At 43.6% G+C, this 20,964-nt stretch overlaps 1 protein-coding gene across 3 annotated transcripts in view; it reads right to left on the bottom strand.

The window, feature by feature from the left end:
• Positions 1 to 27: 27 nt before the first annotated feature.
• The window catches only part of WNK1 (WNK lysine deficient protein kinase 1), a 182,207-nt gene continuing 161,270 nt past the window's right edge, over positions 28 to 20,964 (bottom strand). For all 3 annotated transcript variants that reach the window (XM_044991136.1, XM_044991155.1, XM_044991146.1), the window contains 4 exons: positions 19,460 to 19,662; positions 16,841 to 17,035; positions 3,398 to 3,585; positions 28 to 3,079 (listed from right to left, as the gene is read on the bottom strand). In XM_044991136.1, the coding sequence (XP_044847071.1) occupies positions 2,765 to 3,079; positions 3,398 to 3,585; positions 16,841 to 17,035; positions 19,460 to 19,662 (901 nt within the window). In that variant the 3' untranslated portion in view covers positions 28 to 2,764. The remainder of the gene's footprint in view (positions 3,080 to 3,397; positions 3,586 to 16,840; positions 17,036 to 19,459; positions 19,663 to 20,964) is intronic.

Raw genomic sequence — 20,964 nt, 5'->3', positions numbered from 1 at the left:
GAACCAGCTGAAAATGAAAACCCACAGTTCAACAAAAGCAGGTTTGGTTTATTTGAATGATTTCATTAAATATTCTACAAAGGTAACAAACTGCAGCACAAAGCGCAATCGTACAAGAAGCGCAATGCCTGGATTTAGTGCAAAACATACAATTAACTACGGCCACGGAAGCCCAAAGTTTGAATTCATTTTATTTGTGTGTATTTTTGTTTTTTTACAGTGTACATCGTTAAATAATGTAAAGAAAACATTTGTAATTCAGAAACAGATTTTATGTGGAAAAATGTACTCAAAGTGTAATATTAACACAAAATAATTTAACAGTTCAGTAGCATTAGTTTATTCCTCTAGACTTCAGTTATTTCATCCACAGGAGGGAAATCAATGGTAAATAAAACCAGTTCTTGCATAACGTTAAGTGAAAAACCGACCTCAAACTTATTAAATCAAAATAATTAAATAACCATGTGCTGCATTCAGCTGATCAGTTCTTCTGCCACGAAGTGTTGCCCCACTCCTGTTACTGCTTCAGCCGTATAATTACTCCATTACACAGAGCATTGTTTTCCCTACCCATACTTGGTGTATTCAGGAGCCTCCTCTCCAGTCATTTTAACCAGAAAGCAGAGGCTTTCTGATTAACTTTACCAGCAGACATTTTCTCTTCCTCTTCCAACCACACATACACAACGGTGAGACCTTTTATCTCATTCTATGGTTCTACAGTGCCTGTGTTATTTACCAAGAATTAAAAAAAAAAAAAAATCTACTGAGCAACTGTTAGAACCCAACCACCTTGCCACTAGCCTCCACCCACAGACTCTTCATTGCCAACCTATATATGCCAGTGGTATCCTGGCTGACAAAGCTGCTGTAAACATCAAAACCAGGTGAAGGGAAAGAAACAGATCCTGTGCATTTGTTTTTAAGAGACGAGCAAAACATCCACAGAAAGTATAAATTCCCTAGTAAGACCCCCCACAAGGGAGCAGTGCTCACAGAAAATTCGTGTAAGGTTTCCTTGGTGCAGAGACTTCCAGGACACCACTGAGCTACTCCCAAGTAGCAGGAAGCAGTACTTTGACCCTTCACAGCTTGTTGCAGCACTACAGAGTAATACTGGTTGGTTGCAGTATTATTACATTGAACAGGGAACCAGTATTTTTCAGTATGAAAAAGGGAAAATGAGTTGAGCAGTAGAAGGTACAATACAGCTACTAAAAGATGGCACAGTTAGTTATGGTCCTGGTACCAGTTTGAATTCTTTAGAGTGAACAAAATCATAAGTCCTCTGCATGCTTAAAACAGGGAATTCCTTGATGCCGGCTGTTTCGAGTGCATCCATTGCCGGCAATGGACATCGCACCAGGAAAGTCTACTCCTAGCACGAATGGATAAAAAAAAAAAGTAAGAAAAGCAATCCCAGCAGATAACTCCATCCCCCTAAGGGTAATGGCTCCACCCTCACCTAGCCACTTTCCATATCACAGCTTAATAGTCAAAACACCTTTAAAGCTGAACTTCTCCAAAATATGCACTTTCTTCCCATCCTCTGTTCTGATCCAGCCCTCTTAAGGCTCTAGGCAGTATTTGTTAGTTTCACTTCAGCTTCCTCTTTCCCCTCCATCACTTCTGCCTATCACCCCTTGTTACACTAGCACTGTGCCATCAACTTCTTACTCTGTCAACATGGACAGGTTTCCCCACCACCCAAAGCTCTGTTCCAACCTACAGCCTCAATGGCTCTCCCTCCTTCCAGCACCTACCCTAGCCAAGTTACAGTATGACTATACTTAGTTAACCCTTTGGTATCTCAGTCACTAGGTACAAAATAGTCCATTCTTCCCTTAACTTGCTCTCTGACCAGCTGGGACCCGCTGAGAATGCGATGCTAACTGCAGAAGCAATAAAAGTCCAAGGCACTAAAATATCCAGCAAGCATACTGGGAGAACAGACAAGTATTCAAGTACATTAAATTTATACAATTTTACATTCACATTTATCTAATACAATGAAAATACAAAGGAAAAAGTTAAAGTGTCTCCAATAAGTATAGGATATAGCTAGCTTTTTTTCCATTTTTTCTTTTTAACTTTTTTTAACCCTCTATTTTCCACTCATTTTTAAACTACTGTTGTCCAACAACATTTATATATCACAGTGTTTCCACATCAAAACTGATGGTAAGTACATGTCCGCAGGGAACTTTTTAAAAATTATTTTTAAACAATTTAAATTGCTCTAATGCTGCAGTCAAAGCTGTTAATATCTTTTACTTAAAGCAATAATGACCTATCTCTCAAGCATGGGCTGCACTGCAAGTCCATTTGTGTGCCTTACCACTCAGGAGGTAAGGATGATTGTTTGGGGAGAGGAGGGAGATTTGGACAGCTTCTCTCCTGGCCTTGATTCTTCAGGGAAGATGAGAAGTGTGTTAAAACCTCATGCTAAGACTAAACTCTCCATCTCCGCACATGTGGATTCAGACTCAAACAGAAGTACTTTTACAGTGAGATCACATTGATCCAGTGACTTCTATCTTCATTGCTCATCTTATACAAGAGCAGGAGTGTTCACACTCATCACCCTCCTCCCCCTTCAGAAATGGGGAAACTCTCTTTACTGAGAGCTGACAGCAATGGTTGGAAAAGGGAAGCTCATTCCCATTCTGGCAGAAATCGCCAGTTCAGTGCAGCACTAGTAGCCCTAACTCCCTCCCCATCTCCTGTCCCAAGTTCTACCCAGCAGAGTCTCTGGGTCCGGCTAAGTGGTCCGCAGGTTGGAGCCTGGGGGGTTGCTGATGGATTTCTGCAAGTTGCTGATGTTGAAGCTTTGCAAAGAGGCAGCTCCTACAGGCTGGAATTGACCAAGGGGTGGTTGTGCTGGACTACCTGTCCCACTCCAGGGAGCTGCAAAGGGCGCAGCTGGGTAACCGTACTGCTGTGGAGGGCACATAGCCTTTGTGAAGTGACCTAGAGAGGTAGCTGATGCTGCAGAGATAGGCGTAGCACCCAGGGAGGATGACATAGAAATACATAGCTGGCTTGGTGCTGAGAACTTTCTTGCCATTCCAGGGCCCTGAAAGAAAACCCAGCCCCCAAGAGAAGTTATTTAAGTGTGGCTGAAGCAGTTCCCCTCCATTCACAGCCCCTTCCATATAACTGAGTTAAATGGGTGCTTCTCAAAAGACATCATGACTCTCCCCATTCTAGTGCCTGAAGAACAGGTGGCAGGAGCCCTCCACATGTAAGCTATGGCTCATTCCCTCCTAGAGCACTATTTTGGCCTGGCTACATGGAAACTCTTCTTTACATATGTGTTTTGATACTCAGACAACAAATTATGTTAGCAGTGACTGCTCTCCATCCATGCATGTTGAAGCGGGAAATATCTTACCTCATAGTTGCTATGCCCCTTGCCACCTCTCTTTCCTGAGAGGTTCATAGCATCACGGGCCCAGTTGTCTACCAACTTGTGCAGGTCATCTGTGAAAGTCCCTTTCCGGCTGGAAGTTATGGCAGGAGGCTGAGATTGGGGTGCCTGGCTGTTCACTGTACCCCCAACTGTGTTGGTGCTGCTGGTCCCTAAAATTAAAGACAACAGAATCAAAAGCCAGGTTACAACTAGTTTTCTAGAAAGTTTAGGAACTATGACAATAGTGGAATAGTACAGAGCAAGAGTTTAAAAGCCATGCACATGAATTCTACATTTCGATTCTAGGACATGTTGAAGGGGGAATTTACAAGGGCTCATTTAGCTATTTTCTCAGATTAAAGATGTGTTTGTTTTCCAAGAAGTGCTGCAAGTAGCAGTTGTGTAGGAATTGAGTGGCTGCTGCCCACATCAGGCTCCTCTTTTGGCAGTGAGGGAGGAGGGAAGATTGGGTTTCACACTGAGTAGCAGTACTCGTGATGAATAGCTGCTCACTTCCCCTGGCACCTTATTTTTTAAAAAAGAGTAAGTAACAGCTACTGTTTGAGCACAGTTAATTTCCAACTCTGCCCATGTGATACAGAAAGCGAAGTAGTAGTACAGTCAGCACAGCTAGCTGCTCTGTAGCCCTGTGAACTCCACTCTGCAGGATGCAGAATGCACCAGGAACCCAGATTATGCAAAAAGAACATCGGGCTGAAAGAGACAAACTGCAGACACTATTGCACTCAATAACTACAGGACTCTTGTCCAATGGGATAGTGCACACAGATACCTACTATATCCATCAGGCAGCGACTGCAGTATGCAGGGCAGCCTGCACTTCAAAAACAACAAACAAACCAACCCCCCACACACACCCAAAAAACCCAACATTCTTTGGTGGGTTCCAGGAAATTTTTGCCATCGTGATTAGATTCGCCATTCAGAGCAGCAAGCATTCCATGTGAAAACAGCAAATTCAGTTTGATGTTGGAGAACGGAGAACAGCTAGAACATACAAACTATTCTATTCACACATTGACTAAGAATAAAGGAGTCCACATAGTGCTGAATTTCAGTTCTGCTGGAGAGTTCACTGAAGATCACTCAAAGAGGCAAGGCATTAGAGCCTCTTCTCATCCCTCCTCTGTCTTTGTACATCCTCACCCACCTCAGGCCTCATTTGCAACTGCAGAATAGACAGCTGCATTCAATTTTAAGTTTTTGTATGACAGTCATTACTGTAGTCTCTAAGCACTTCACATATATAACGAAATAAGCCTCAACAACCCTGAGGGGTGAGGAAGTGTCCTCAGTTTACAGATGGGGAACTGCATCACACAGTTAACTGTTTTGCCCAATGTCACACTAGAGTTTGTGGCAAAGATGAGCAGAACCTAAATCTACTGAATCCCTGTCCAGTATGAAAAGAAGTTATTCATTGTAAACAGGAGTTCTTAGAGATGTGAGGTTCCCATCTCTATTCCACTGAGTATGTATGCGCACCAGGCACCTGTGACCAGAGAATTCTTGTAAGTAGTGTTTGTTGGCCTGCTCCTGCACCCCAACTCTCCTGCTGTTCCATGCCAAAAACAGGGGGAGGGGTGACTGACCATCTTTCCATTCTTTCTCTGACGCAAATCAGGTCACAGTCCAAAGCAGAGGGGAAGAAAGCGGGTCCTGGAATACAGATAGGAACCACACATGTCAAAGAACTCCAGATACAATAAATATCTTCCCTTTCCTTGTCAAGTGCTGGTCCTGATGTGTATTTCACGGTGGGTGATGGGCAAGCAGTACTCAGACAGGAGGACAGGATGCAGATGGTAAAGCTGCTTGCAGAACAGCTGTCCCAAAGGATGTATCAGTGAAAGAGTCTTGGACCACAGCATAAAGTCTCAAGAACGTGTGGTTGGAACTCCATGTAGACACCTTGTCTGTATTAAGCAGAAGCACCTCTTGAAGTGATGTTACTGAGGCTGCCAGTGCCCTTGTAGAGTGAGCCTTTACTGAGTGTGGAGGAGGCAGCTGTGCCAATTGATAAAGAGTATGATACAGCCAGAAATCAACTTAGAGATTCTCTGAGAGGATACAGCTTGTCCTAATACTCATTCTACTATGGCAGTGAACAGTCTAGATGACTTTCAATCTGTTTTGTTCTCTGCAGGTACAAAGCTCAGATTATGTCAAAGGAATGAAGTCTACTCACCTCATTAGAGGCATGGGGCTTTGGGAAAAAACAAAGGTAAGTGAATTGATAGTTTTGAAATTTCACGTAAACCAATCTTAGGAGTGAATTTCAGGTGTCGTCGTAGCAAGACTTTATCCTTATGGAATATTGTGTATACAGGATTGGCCATTAAGGCCTCAAGTTCATTCACCCTTCTGGACAAGGTGATGGCAATGAGGAAGGTGATCTTCATTGATAGGTGAGCCACAGAATGCGTAATGAGTGCTTTGAAGGAGGTTTAGTGAATGCCGAAAGCACTAAATTAAGTTCCCAGTGGGGGGATGGTTTCTTTACTGACAGAAAGGTTCTGATCAGTCCCTTCAAGAACTGGGTTGTTATTGGCTGGATAAAGAGTCATCGTTTGCTGGTGAACCCACACACTAACTGCTGCTACATAAACCCTTAGTAAATTAAGGGCAAAATCTTACCATCTTGAGGGTAAAATTATAATCCAAAACAGCGGGAATATCCACTGTCTGGTGGAGATGTATGGTTTTGCTGGCCCAGATAGAGAAACATTTCCACTTGGCTAGGTAACATTTTCTGGTGTTTTTTTCTGCTATTATTAAGAATGATTTTCACCACTTCAGAAAAGGAATGTTCTAGGCGTGACACCAATCCAAATACCAAGCCATGAGATGAAGAGCATCTGGGGTGGGATGCCTTACCCTACCACTTTTCTGGGTCAAGAGATCCAGAAAAGTCCAAATGCTGTTAAGTGGAGAGGATGACATTTGAAGGCGGCTTGGAATCCCAAATTGTTCAGGCCATCTTGGGTGATGGAGAATGACTTGTGCCCCATCTAGTCAAATTTCCAATAGAACTTAAGGCAGTAGTGGGATGGAAGGGAAGGCATAGCTGAAGTGATCTGTTGACAGGAGGAGGAGTGCATCACTTCTGGAGTACTGACCTTGGGTTCCTCTGAAGCAGTACATTTTGCACTTCCTGACAGGTTGGGGAGCCCACATGGTCAGGTTCCAAGTGGGGGCTCCCCACTGAGTAAGATACTGTTTACTACTGAATCATGTAACTCCCCCTTGTGATCAGTGGTAAAATGCCTGCTGACACTGTCTGCCAGTGAATTCTGGATGCCCAGGAGGTACATTGCCAATAGGGTGATGTGGCTCTGTATACACCAGTTCTATAAGTTGACCACTTGTATATATAGGGGCAAGGAACATACCCTCTCCATTTGTTCATATAGAAAATGGTAGTTATGTTGTCCGACCTTATGAGGATGTACTGGCATTGTATGAATAGTAGAAATGCTTTTAGCAAGCTTCCCATACTGATCTCAGTTCCAAAAGACTGATGTGCATTCTAGCTTCTTGAAACGTCCAAGTGCCTTGTAATGTGCGATCACCCACGATCACCCACCCTGATAGGCTCACCAACCTATCAGGGAGGCATCTATTTATGGTTGGGTGTAGGTGATTAAAAGGGAACTCCCCCACACACATCCTCCACCATGCCAGAACGGGGCTCACCTCAGAAGAAACTGTTACTGTGGGATTCATGCTATGCTTGCTCGGTGTATATGCTGTTTGGAGCAAAGCTTTCAGGCAACAAAGCTGGAGTCAGGTGAGTAACATTATGCAAGTATATAACTCCATACAGCCCAGGAGAGTAAGGCATATCTGAGCTGATGTTCGAGATTTGCATGTAACCAAGTCTATGAGAGCACCCATGGTGCAAAATCTGTCAGTGGTGAAGTAGGCCCTTTCCTTGATTAAATCCAGTGTTGCGCCTCTAAATTCTATGGTCTGTGTCAGAGATAAGGTAGACACTTCCATGTTTACACAGATTCCCAGGGATGCTAGAAGCTGGAGCAGCAATGAAGTTGATGTTAACACTTCCAGGCAAGACCTACTTGTTAGAAACCAGTTATCCAAATACATGAGGACCGTGGAGCCGTCTTGTCTACACTGAGCTGCTATTATTGAGAAAACTTTTGTGAAGACTGGGAGCAATTGTGAGCCCAAATTGGAGCACCCTATATTGACAGTGGTGGGGATCCACCACAAACCTAAGGAATCATCTGTGAGAGGGGTGAAAGCCACACAAAGTAGTGTCTTTCATTTCAAGGGCTAAGGTGGACCAACTTCAGTTGGTGAGAGAAACAAGGTTTCAAGCTTACATAGAGCTATGTAAGCTCAAAAGCTTGGCTCTCTCAAAGTTGGTCCAATAAGACATACTATCTCACCAACCTTGTCATTCTAATATCCTGGGACCAGCACAGCTAAAATAATACTGCATATATCAAGAGCTGAGAACCATGTTGAGGGATGGTATTATCAGTGTTAATGTAACCATGTGGAATTTTAGGTCAAGAATGGATCTCCAGCCTCCTTTCTTCTTGGGGACTAGTAAATACTTTGAACAGAACCCATTTCCTTGATGTTGAGGTAGGATGCTATATTTCTCATCAGGGAAAAACCCCTGTATTTTCTGACAGAATTCCCTATGAGAGTGGTTCTTGGAAAAGCACAGGGAAGGAAGTTTTGGGGGAGGTGGGCAAAGAAACTCAATGGTATAGCTAGAATGGGATGATATCCAGTACAGATATATGTCTGTTATTTCCCAGTTTGGGGAAAATTTCATTAGCCACCCTCCTGAAACGAATCTCAGAATCTGGTGGCATCAATATTGGTTCAGAGCTCTCTAGAATCATGTCAGAAATGTTGGTAGTCATGACTGGAGTGGAAGGCACAAGGTATTTTGGTCTCTGCATTCTTTGTTGTTTGCAAGATGGCTCATAGGAGCGTTGATAAAAACGTTGGGGGTAAGGACCTTGATTTTTAAGGCTGTTTGATATTTTCTCTTTGGAGCAGGAGTATAAATACCCAGGGAGCAAAGAGTTGCCCTAAAGTCTTTCCATAAGTGCAGAGACTCATACGGTCTTTTCATTAAAGAGATTAGTTTCACCAAATGAGGTGTTCAACTGTGCTCTGAACCTCCATCTTGAGCCCCAAAGAGTGTAACCATGATTCCTGCTGCATCACAATGGCAGCTGCCAGGGATCTCTACCATAATCAGCCATATCAATTACATCCCACAGAAAGATCCTGATCATCACTCTGCCGTCAATAAGTGCTTGTAATGAGCCCTGTCTTCCTGAGGCAGTTTATCCTTAAAGTCTAGAAACTTATGAGCAGTTCAAGGAATATTATTTGGCAAGAAAAGTCTGATAATTTGATCCTAAACTGTAGACTGGTAGATGTAACAATCTTTCTCCCCATAACGTTGAGACATTTGCCTCCTTTCCTGCAGGGGTGGTCCTTGGTGCTGTTGTCTGGATCTTTCAGTGGCTGCCTGGACTACCAAGGAGTTTACCCACCCTGCTCTGAACTAGAACTCTGTTGCCCTAGTCACGACAAAGTCTCTGCCCTCTTGTGGGTAGGGGCACAGCTTTAGCTGGTTCCAGAATGGCTCCATTGACCAGGAGAGCAACCCAACTGGAACCTGCAGTTTGGAGGATATCCAGGAGCTTATGATCAGTGTCCTGGACTTTCTCTAAAGAGAGCTGAAGCTCTTCCACCATTCTCCATATAAGCTCCTGGGACGGTCTATGATCATCCAGGGGAGACTGAGAGGCTGGAGCGACCACTTCATCAGGTAAGGATGATACCCATGTTGGAACTAGATTATCTTTCCTTTTTCCATGGACTCAAGGGTTCACACTGGCCCCTTGGAGAAGGGTGGTATGAGTCCCCATTGGAACTGAGATTCTGGGTAATGTGTAAGAGTCCCAAGAACCCCAATAAGGGCAGTATGAGGGGTTGAAGCCAGGTTGTGGTGACCTCCAAGACACTGAGTACCACTGGTCTGAGGAAGAAGATCCTACCTGTATAGTCGAGGCTGATTCCAAGAAATTCTCAATCTCCTGTCTGGGCTGAATTTCCCTGGGTGGAGCAGAAGCTGCTTCCACCAGTATATCTGACCCTTCTCAAGATGAAAAGTTCAGATATAGATCCATCAGCAGTGCCAACAGATCCACAGAGAGAAATCCATGACTAGCGGACAGGACAGGACAGCCTTCTCCCAGAGTCCTAGATTCCCACAGGCACTAGTTTCTCTCTAGTGAGAATCAGTCCTGATAACAAGGGAGACTGTGGATCCAGGAGAATGAAGCTATCAGCAGTGGTATAAATCAATGATACTTTCAGAAATTGTAATCTGTTATTCCATACCACTGAAGTGGTAGTTGATAGCAGTTCCTTATGGGGCTGTGCCAGTACTATTAGTGCATGAGTCTCTGACCTGACGGTAACCAACACTTCAATCCTTTGGGTTTTGGTGCTTCAGTTTGGATGGTACTGCAGTCAGTGTTGAAGCTGGAACAGAGGCTGATACTGAAGGTATTCTTGCTCCCGAGTCTTTTGACTATGCCTGTGTGGCTTACGAGGGCCTAACTTCTTATGGCTTGGGCATGAAGGCTCGCCTGACTTGGATGGGGGTCATGGAGGGATCTCTCCTCTTCCAGGGTCGAAGAGAGTGCCCGAAAGAGTGCCCCTTACTCTCATGAGGAGGCCCAGTCAAAAGGTCCTTCCCTCTGCCCTTCTCTGCACCGGAGTCAGACAAAGAACTAGGAGACATGCTCCTTGTCAACGCTGGGAGGGTCTCCCCAGTGTTAGTCTGATTGGAGTCTCATTGCCTGCTTCATAATTTGTTTTTGAAGTCAGAGCTCTTGCCCCTGCTGTGTTAGGCTGGAGAAGGAGTGGCAGATACTGCACTTGGTGGAGGTAAGTGCCTCCTCAAGGCAGTAGAGGCAGCACTGGTGGTGGTGATCACTGACCAAAAAGAGCAGGGGCAAGAAACAGATTTTGAAGCCCAGAGGTCTGGGCATAAGCCAGTCCCATGCCAAGAAGCTTCCCCAGGGTGGGGATTCTAACACTAGCTAACTATAACTCTCAAAAACACTAAAAAAAACCCTAAGAATAATGTAACTTTGAATATATTTACAGGATGAAGAGAAAAGAGAAACTCTGGACACTGTGGAGGATTCTAGCTCAGGCCTTGTGGCAGTAAAAATGAACCAGAGAGGCAGGCGGTCAATCTGCCATGTCTCTTATGCACTGGGCGCAGATCATGAAGGGAGCTGAAGCACAGGTGCAGACCAATGGACACTACTTGCAAGAACTCTCCAGTCTCAGGCGCATGGTGCGCATGTGCACCCCCAGTGGAATGCACATAGGGTCCAGCACTCAAAGAACCACCATTCTTCCTCAAAATACAGGGAAGATGCTCACCAGTGCTGAATCAGCAAACCTTGGATACCTGCCTCTCAACCAGAATTAAGAGGCTTGCAAAACAGTTATTGCTGGCTTGCTACTAAGGTTACAACAGGCACAGCATCTGGGATAACCCAGGTGTGCTGAACAGATATGTCTGACAAAAAATCATCAAAAACCTCAGCACTGAAATCACTATCTAACTACTGAACAAGGCTAGAAGCCAAAACCACTACCTGAAATGAATGAAGCAGCTCTCTGTTACTCACTTCCCTAGACATCTCTCTTCAGGACCCTCATACCTGAGAAACAACATCAGCCTCTCCAAATCTCAGCTGGAATGGCTTGTTATGATATTGAAGAAGAAAGGCAACATACTCATTACCTGTAGCAACTGAGCAATGTGCTACTAGAGTGAGTAATGCTATCCCCTTTCCCAGCACTGTCTAGAAAACATGAAACTCTCTCCCCACCTATAGTACCTAATAATAGGTGTGTAATCTTTAGGAGCAAGGAGCCCCATGCAGCAATACTGATGAAGGGGGAAGAGAACGGAGGGCCTCTCTGAGGAACGTGGTGGGAGTTCAAAAGGAACAGAGTAACAGGAACATACTGTGTAGTGTGCTAAGGAAACTGTGATGGAACAATGAAAATCTCAAGCATGTGTAATGTGAAAGGGCCTGGAACAATTATCTGACAAGGCAGCAAAGCAAGTGAAAGGGTGAAGTTGGAACCCACATAAACAGGCATGAGTGACTAAGCAAAAGGTACTTCAGAGGAGGTACCAAAACAGACAGCAAGATAATCACATTCCATAGTCAAGAGTTCATGCAGGAACCAGCACCTCTCAACCCCTTCCTGATGGCCAGTCATCTGCACTCCGCTGCTTGATATATTTATATATTGTATAACCAGTTACATTTTGGTCAGGAATTACAGCTCATACTCCAGTGTCTCCAACCTAATCCACAGACACGGGGTTGGGAGAGACAGGCACATTTAGTCAAGGGACACCAGAGTGTATTTGCCTGTAAATGTGCAATGGGATTTACAAACATTTTGAAATGTTTGCTTTGAGTAGCTTCTGTTGTCTACAAAGTGATTTTGTTAACTAATGAGCACTTGTCTCGGCCTCACAGCAGGGACAGAGTGGGATTGGCCTGTGCTGTAAAACATGAGCTAATAATAATACAAGGCTCATTTCTTATCAACAGCATTTTATTAAACATTCTCAGGGATTTTAAATCTCAGAAGTTGGTTATTCTGCTCTAATCCAAACCTAAAGCCATCCAGAAGAGTCTGAAAGGGGAGTGCTTAGATTCATGGCATTCAATGGAAACAACCCCCTCTAGTCCTGCTCAGCCACAGCAAACGTCCCAGTTTCTTGTCTGGTGACATAATGAAGGATTTGAAATGAAAACAGACTTCTCCCCTCAGCCCGTTACTCCATCATGCTTTCATTCTCTGCCCCCTTTTATTTCCTCCCTTGGAAACCAGCCTGAGCACCCACCCTCAAAGACAACCTTAGATAATACCAGCACACTTAGATTAGGCATATCTAAACTGTTCCTGTTTTGGGGGCACAGGTTGAAGCCGTTTAATGGCTTGTCCTTACCCTTTAAGATCTTGAAGGAGTCTCTGCAATGGAATCAGGAGACAATAGTAGGCAAACCCCTTCAGCATAGTAATTACAAGCAAATCCTGCTGCACAAAGGGGTAATTTTAGCACATCAGCACTGCTGTGTGCAACTGATCCTGCTTCACAATTCACTGTCATTACCAATCAGCAAGGAGTTCCACAGCTAAGCTGAGGGTCAGCAAGCCTCTACAGTACTGAACAGCAGTTCATTTCCCACTGCAAAAATGAATAGGCAGCCAGAACCTATTAACATGTTAACAAAGGAACACATGTTAGAGGGGATAATCGAGACAGAGACAGATGCTGTGCTGGAGACAGATTCACAGAGGTTAGGCTTCACTGATCAGAGGGAAACTCATGAACAGGGACCAGAAATAACAGAAATAAGATAATTACTACAGAGCTGGTTGCAAGGACAGACTTTTTTCACCATCTTCCCTGAAGCACAAAGAAAGAGTAATTTGTTAAAATAAGAGAAACAGTGAGAAGTGTTTAATATCAGCAAACAGCACATAAAGCCCAATGAGAAAGAGGAGACGGTACAGCTGGACACTGCCACTGGCTGCAGTTACATTGAGAACCCAGTGGATGTTCTATGGAAATACCCAGACCACAAGACAGTGTTTCATCATTTGTGCTCTCGCTCAAAACGAGACTAATATGTTTGTTCTGAAATCTAGTGATATCTTAAGAATGTTAGGGATGTGCTGGTACTTATTGATCACTGGCTGTTTACCACAAGAGCAACAGCAAAAAATCTCCCACCTCTATTGGAAAAGGGAAGTGTCCCTCATGGCTTTCATTTGTCTGAGAATTTGTGGGGTACTCAGAGGATCCAAGCGTGGATCATGTACTCTCACCATCTGTCACTACATCCCCCTTCCATATTTTCTGAAATGTTAGTGCAACAGTTACGGATAACCCTACTGGGCCTGTACCAATCAGCTCCTCCAGCTGCACAGTTAAAAGCATGTTATTGATCAATGCACTGTTTCCTCTTCATTGCTGTTCCTAACTAGGTGTCTTTCCCCCACCCTCCAGAAGTGGCTGAGACAGTATATCAGATTCTAGGAAGCAAGCAACCTGTAAACAAACTGAGCATTCAAGCCAAGCTGCGCTATCAGAAGCATTACCCACTTTTACAGGACAGCTACAATAAACCTTTTAGAAGGTCCATCCACCAATGTCAAATTTCAGGAGTGAAAACAATCCATGCCACCACAGCATGCTACCTGCTTCTCAGGAGATGCTTTATAGTTTGCCTCAAGAGGACTGACAGCTGGACTGAGGTTGTGACAAGCTAACAGTACACTACCATTTAAGAAAGCAGTAACGATAAGTACATCCAGCTCACAATGCTAATCTCAGAGGCTGGGAGTGAAGGAGTGACAGCCTTACTGTTCTTTATATTACCCTCCCAATAAAGGCATAGGGAAAAATAAATATACGCTTTCCCAGATTTTCTAAGAATTTAACTTCTTCCAGGAAAAGAAACTATAAAGCTTGGCAATCCAAATGGACATTCTTTGCACATCCCTTCCATACCCTTCATCTACCTGCTCAAAGCTTTTAAAGCTGTATTGTTTGGAGGCCAAGCAGCAGGGAGAGGTGAAAATTTACATGAACAATTATGCACTAATGGTGCATTTAGTCCCAATATTGGGAATTTATTTATGGCAGGGTTTAAAGTATTGCTGAAAAACTCAACAATTAAGGACGCTTCTCACCCTCCTCTCAACATAAAGAGGATAATTGTCAGTTCCATTGCAGCTGTCTCTGTAGAAGGCTTGCTCTGTAACTGTTGCTTTGTTCACTGGAGTTCATCCACAAAGATCTCTAGCCCAGCTGAGCTGCTGCATGCTGTAGGAGGACAAATGCTACAAGTCTGTGGAATGTGTGTGAAATGTGGCAAATGAAGGCCATTTCACAGGGCTGCCAGCTCTCACATACCCAGTCATTTGCGGAGGATGGGGAGGGAGAGAGAGGAGTGTCTCAACATTCAAAGGTCCTGCCTACATTGGAAGCATAGTGGGATTTTGTATCACTCCCAGGAAAAAAAGCATAATTTTTGCAGCCTTAGCCCATGCATTTAAACACTTCAAATAACCACATCAGAAGTTTGAGGCTCATAGGTCAAAACCCCCATCCTATTACCTCCCCGCCCCCTCCGCTTTTAAACTTGAACTAGTTTGCTAGGACAGCTGGAATGGCCTTAAATAAGAAGGATGTGGAGTATTTTTTGTGGGCTGGGAAGAAAGGGGTGTTTTGAGGAGTTTCTCTCACCATAACCCTCTACCTATGGCATGTTTAATCTGCCTCCAGTCCTCAATACGAAGAGCCCTTTCTGAACATAGGTCTCTTGGCTACTAATATGGAACATGATAATTTGGCCTGAGTGTTCCTTTGCACACATGGCTAATACCTTTAACCAGTGCAAGTTTTAATCACTAGTTACTCAGTGATTATGAGAAGTGTAAATGCTGATTACCTCAGCATTTACACTGAGCACTTCTGGGAACAGCATGCAAAGATTTACCCACCCTATAGGAAGATGTGTTGGAGGAAGAAACCATACAAAATTTATTTCACATTTTCATTAAGGCAGCTACTTTTTCCTATTAGGGAAGACAGTACACACCATACACCCCCATTGCTGTAATTTGGAATGGGCAGCCCTCTCTCTGCCACCCTCAGTGCTACTGAGAACCAGATTTTTCCCCAGAAGTCTCCTTGGTGTCAACAAATATAGTTTGTAACAATCATAAGTGAAACCATAAGGCAAGGCCCATATATTCATATATCTTGTGATCTCCTCCCCCCGGTCTCTGCTAATTCCTTGAAGAACATTATTTCCCACAGACAAGTTTTCCTAAAAGTTTATCTAAGTTATTTGGCCCTTGTTAAGGTCTATATTGAACAAGACACTTAACATGAGAACCCAAACTTCTAAGGTGTATTAAGAGCTGTTAAGCAGAGCCATGAAGTGGAGGGAATACAAGTAGGCAGAAGAGAATGGGCTGCATGAGACATCAGATCCAAGCAGCAGAAAAAAAAATGAAGACAAGGAAGGAGTAAAGGTGTTACACACAAAGAGCCAAGCAGGGCGTACTCAGAAATCGGGTCCTCCTGCCACCAGGCTTGAACGTCACCCGCTCAGATGCACAGTTAAACTTCGCACAGCCTGTGATAAAACAAAAGAGGGAAGAACAGAGAAAGGAGAGGAGAAGAGACAGAACACAACTACAAGATGTTAGCAACTTGAGGTTGGATGGGTGAAATGCAGTAACATGGCACACAAGAACAAGCCTCAAGAGATGGAGTAGGGTATATGTACACAGTACAAGGAACAAGGACTCTTCCTCCACTCATAGGTCGAGTTTGTTTTTTGCTAAAAGAGTGCTACCTTCCAATACCCAATCCATTAGTAATAAGGCTGCACTCCACAGCTGAGTCCAACTCCTGGCAAAGGCATTCTCTCAATTACATAAGACACTGCACAACTTCAGGACACAGGAAGTTACACATTAGTAGCCCCAATATTTCTGAAACAGGTTAGTGGAGAAAGGGAAGAGAATCCTCAGAAGGAAAAGTTTCTGAAGGAGCAGCTTTCCATCTTCTATTCTTTTACTTGTTGATCCTTTTTTCCTATCGATGTCTACATTTTACTCCACACACTAATTCAAACAAAACCACCACCAGCTTGTTGAGATTGCTGCATTCAACTAGTCTCATGGGAACATTTACAATGGGTATTTGTAAAATAGCGTATATGGAAAAATGGAACAATTGTGAATCATAGAAATGAATAAAGCAATACACAAATAGACCAACAATCTTTAATGAGTGGAAGAAAGGAGGCCCCCAAATATCAAGCAGAGCCTTCCAGAGACTAGTTAAAGCTCTAATACCTTATCAGAAGCACCCAATCTGGGTGCTATAAGGAAAATAGAGCTATTAACTACCCCCATTCCAATGTATGATCATATTTTACATCTCTATCTCCAGAATTTTTTAGCCAATAGAACTGCAGAGTTAGTTGCATTTTCTGAAGATTTTTTCCCTCTCTTCAGGTTTTTCTAACTTTTCAGTGCTGTCATTAGAGCAGAAGGGGCAGTATGTTACCCCCTCATTACCTCACCTCTGATTTTGCCAACCTGAAAACTTAGAAATCTAACTGCAAATAGTGGGCTAGGCCTCACAAAGAGACAGACTAACACCCTGATCAGTCTCTAAACACAGGCCATATCCTGAAGTCAATCTACTGTATTTTGAGGCTGAAAACTCCCTGGTATAAGAGTTAGCATTAATTCCATAGAAGTTCTTACCTTGGCCTGGTGCAGAAAGGCTTGGTACCGAAACAGCACCATCACTGGTGAAGGCAGAGTAGAGGTTCTCACTAGAAGGAGATGGTTTAAGGGGCTGTAACAGATGGTTCTGCCCAATCTCTGGGACATTTCCAGGAGGATGAAGAGTCTGCTGGGGGGGCAAGACTGAGGGGGCACTCTGAGAAGACAGGTTGCCTATAAAAAGAAATAAGAATCAGGACACGGGACAATATAGACATTCAGCTTCCCCACCTCACCTCAGAGGCTTTTCCACTGTTCCCATTGGACAGAAGGAAGTGTGTCTAGAGCTGATGAATGCTTGGTAGATTTAGCAGGAAAAATCTGCAGTGAATAAATTAGAACTAAAATCCATCACTGGGAGGGACTTGTAGGAGTGATAAGGGAGAAATGCTGAGAATGTAAGATCAGCAGGAAAATCCAAGGGAAGGGCCTTCACCCTTTTGCCAGGATTCTTATATCTAGATTATCATGCCTTATCAAAGGATACAGAGGGGACTTTGCTGTTGCTGAGAAAGGAGCCAGGAGTAGAATTTGGAATAACTGGTTTTTAGAAAGGCTTCTAATTACAGCCCTGTTCTGCCTCAGTGTGTCAAGATAGCTCCTCCATTGCATGCAAGAGCAGAATTAAGCTGTGCAGGTGATGGAGCATGGGGAGAAAAGGTGTCATTACTTTGACAGATGCCAGTCTATTACTGAGAATCTTGTTTTGAAAGCAAAATACTGCTTTATAGTAGTTTTAGCTCATTCATTGGTATAGAGAGTCATCTTCTGTTCTGTGAGCCCTTTAGGTCAGAATACACTGCTCACGTAACAGTCCCCAGAGAAGATATAACAGCAGGGATTTTTGCATCTCATTCTCAGAATAGTGAAATATTTAAACAAGTCTTTGGGAATATCATCTATAAATCTGATCTTTTAAAAAGAAGTTTGGTGTTGTCGTCATGTGAGAAGCTGACAGCACTGGAGATAGAAAATCCCACTTACCACAAAAGAGATACAGACAGTGCAAGCTTTCCCAAAATACCCTGCCAATGCACTACCACCTTGACCTGGAGGCACCTCTTCTGTCAGTAAAATGGACAATGGATACTGAACTTCCATTCAATCCTTGGTCTTTGCACTGAGACTACTAACAGGCAGGCCAATTAATGCTAAAATTGCTAGGCGGACCACCAACCCATTTCACAAAGACCACTGATGCAGTTTGTGGAAGGAAAATTCACTTGTTGAAGATATGTGCCCTGCTATGTCCTGTGGACTCTGAACCCTGAGCACAGCAGCCACTTCAACAAATATTTCCATTCACAATGCTGGCCTTCCCATATCCATGTGCTCAATGGCATTCACAGGGTTTTAGAGGGATTTTCACATGTGCTGGGGAAGGAACTTTGATTTTCATGGACCTAATTTTCTGACTACTGTTGCTAGTTAGGAAAACTGTTGTGTGTTTTAATAAGAATAGCTTCCTCAAAATCCATCTTTCCTCATTTCCTGTAATTACATGAGATGCTTAATTTGTGACATTGCAGTCACTTCCACAGCAAACTGATGTCAAAAAATGAGATTATACCTTCATTGAGACAACGAGATGCTGTTCTATTAAGCACCTATTAAAGAAAAGACAGACATCTGCAATAGCAGTCAAAGGAACAGAAATACCACCAAGTACAGTTTTCTACTGCAAAGTTAGCTCCACTGTGAAAGTCCATCTTTCAATGTGACGAGAACAACCAGGAATTAAACGGGTGGGATCAAGAGGCCCTACTAAAAATAAGTTTGTCTGACTTTTTCCCTGTGTTTTAGAATTCATCCTGGAATCCCCAACTCTTCTGCCACCAGAAGCACTATGACTAATGCTAGTAGAAACCGGCAGCATTATCTCTTGCAAATGGAAACAAACTTGTTTGTCTGAGTGGCTGGCTAAACAAGAAGTAGAACTGAGTGGACTTGTAGGCTCTAATGTTTTATATTGTTTTATTTTTTAATGCAGTTTTTTTATACATATTCTACGCTTGTAAGTATAACTTTCATGATAAAGAGACTGCACTACAGTATTTGTATTAGGTGAACTGAAAAATACTTTTTTTTTTTTACACTGCAAATATTTGTAATCATAAATATAAAGTGAGCACTGTACACTTTGTATTTGTGTAGTAATTGAAATCAATTTGAAAATGTAGAAAATATCCCAAACTATTTAAATAAATGGTATTCTATTATTAACAGTGTGATTAATCGAGATTAATTTTTTTAATCGCCTGACAGCCCTACTAAAAAACAAAGTGGCCAGCAAGTCTACAAAACACCATTAGAAAGGCCTTTTTCGTATAACCCTTTCTCCAAGGCCAGACTAAGATGAACCTAGCAAACTTGTATGCTGTGCAAAAACAGTGAGATGTACAAACCCAGATGAGACTCTCAGTGAGATAGATTCCTCTGAGAGACAGGCAAGAGATCACCTCAACCAACCACCCCTCAACCTGTGGGTTGAGGGTGTCCCATGGTCTATTGTAAAAAGAGTTGAGACAGAATCAAAAGGTGCTAATAAACAATTTACCCTGCGTGTCACATTGGTACTGAAACCTGAGGGTGCCTTACCTAGCAGCTGAGGGCTCTTATTACCCTGGGAGCTGCTGCGGCTGGATTTGCTGCCTTTTCCTTTAGTAGGTCTCCTCCTCCTCCCTGAGAGAGGAGCAGCTGGGGGGATGATTACGGCAGGGGGGACCTTTCCCAGTTTGGTGTACAGCAATTCAATCTCCTGCTTCTGGCGATTGTGCAGCTCCTGGATCTCTTTATAGTGCCTAAAGAGTTAAGAGTATCAATAAGAACTTAGCAGTCCTGTCCCACCCTACTGAACAGCTTTCTTTCTGAGGATGGAAAATCTTGGCCACAATTAGCAAGCTGGATGCCACACACACAAAAATCATTGCTCCATTCCCCTTATAGAAATTGTAACTTTCCTAAGACATGAGTGCTTTGAAATTTCCACTAGGCTTGGTATTGTCTCAGATTCTTCTGATGTTTTATATGTACAAGATCTAAAACTGCCAGCTATCCTTAAAAATATGCAAATATGCACACACACACACACGTATGTGGGTGGGTGTTCTTCACAGGCACTTATGCATGAAGTCTAGCCTATCAAAGGCCTGGTCTACACTACAGGGGGGGGTGTCAAACTAAGGTACGCGACTTCAGCTACGCGAATAGCATAGCTGAAGTCGAACTACCTTAGTTCGACTGACTTACCCATCCAGACACGGCGGGGTCGAACTCCGCGGCTCCAAGGTCGACTTCGCCACCGCCGTTCGCGGTGGAGGAGTTCCGGAGTCGACCGGAGCGCGTGGGGAGTTTGAACTATCGCGTCTTGATTAGACGCAATAGTTCGAACTCCGAGAAGTCAAACTCACCGCGTCGACCCGCGCGGTAAGTGTGGACCTACCCTTAGAAAATAACACAAGAACTCAGGCAGTTCAGTTTTCTCTGACATCTTTGTCCCTATCCCTATGGGCTCAGGATAACATTTTCAAGTGCCCTTACGTGGTTTAGGAACTTAAGTTCCATTTTCGAAGAGACACTGGCACCTGACTAGGTCAACTTGTGACACACATTCAACACGAGATATCCGTTAAAACTGAGCATAAAAAGTATGCGTGTGTATTTATAGAAAAAAACAGTTACCTCGTAACTGTTATTCTTCCGACATGTGTTGCTCATGTCCATTCCAATTAGGTGTGTGCACACCATGTGCAGTAGTCGGAAAGTTTTTCCCCTAGCAGCGCCCGTCGGGTTGGCTGTGGAGCCTCCTGGAGTGGCGCCTTTATGGCGCTCAATATATGACCCTGCACCACCTCAGTTCCTTCTTGCTGGTTACTCCAACAGAGGGGAGGGTGGGTGAGTTTTGAATGGATAGGAGCAACACATCTTGAAGAACAACGGTTACAAGAAGGTAACCTTTTTTTCTTCAAGTGATTGCTCATACCGATTCCCAAGCCTTACCTAGGCAGTGGGGTCAGAGTTATGGAATCACTGATTAGAGCACCGCTCTGCTGAAAGCTGCATCATCTCTGGCATGCCAGATGATGGTGTAGTGAGAGGTGATC

Source organism: Mauremys mutica, chromosome 1 (assembly GCF_020497125.1).
Source record: "Mauremys mutica isolate MM-2020 ecotype Southern chromosome 1, ASM2049712v1, whole genome shotgun sequence".
Lineage (NCBI taxonomy): Eukaryota > Metazoa > Chordata > Testudines > Geoemydidae > Mauremys > Mauremys mutica.
Note: the sequence above shows the minus strand (reverse complement) of the source record. Positions and strands in the feature narration are given on the sequence as shown.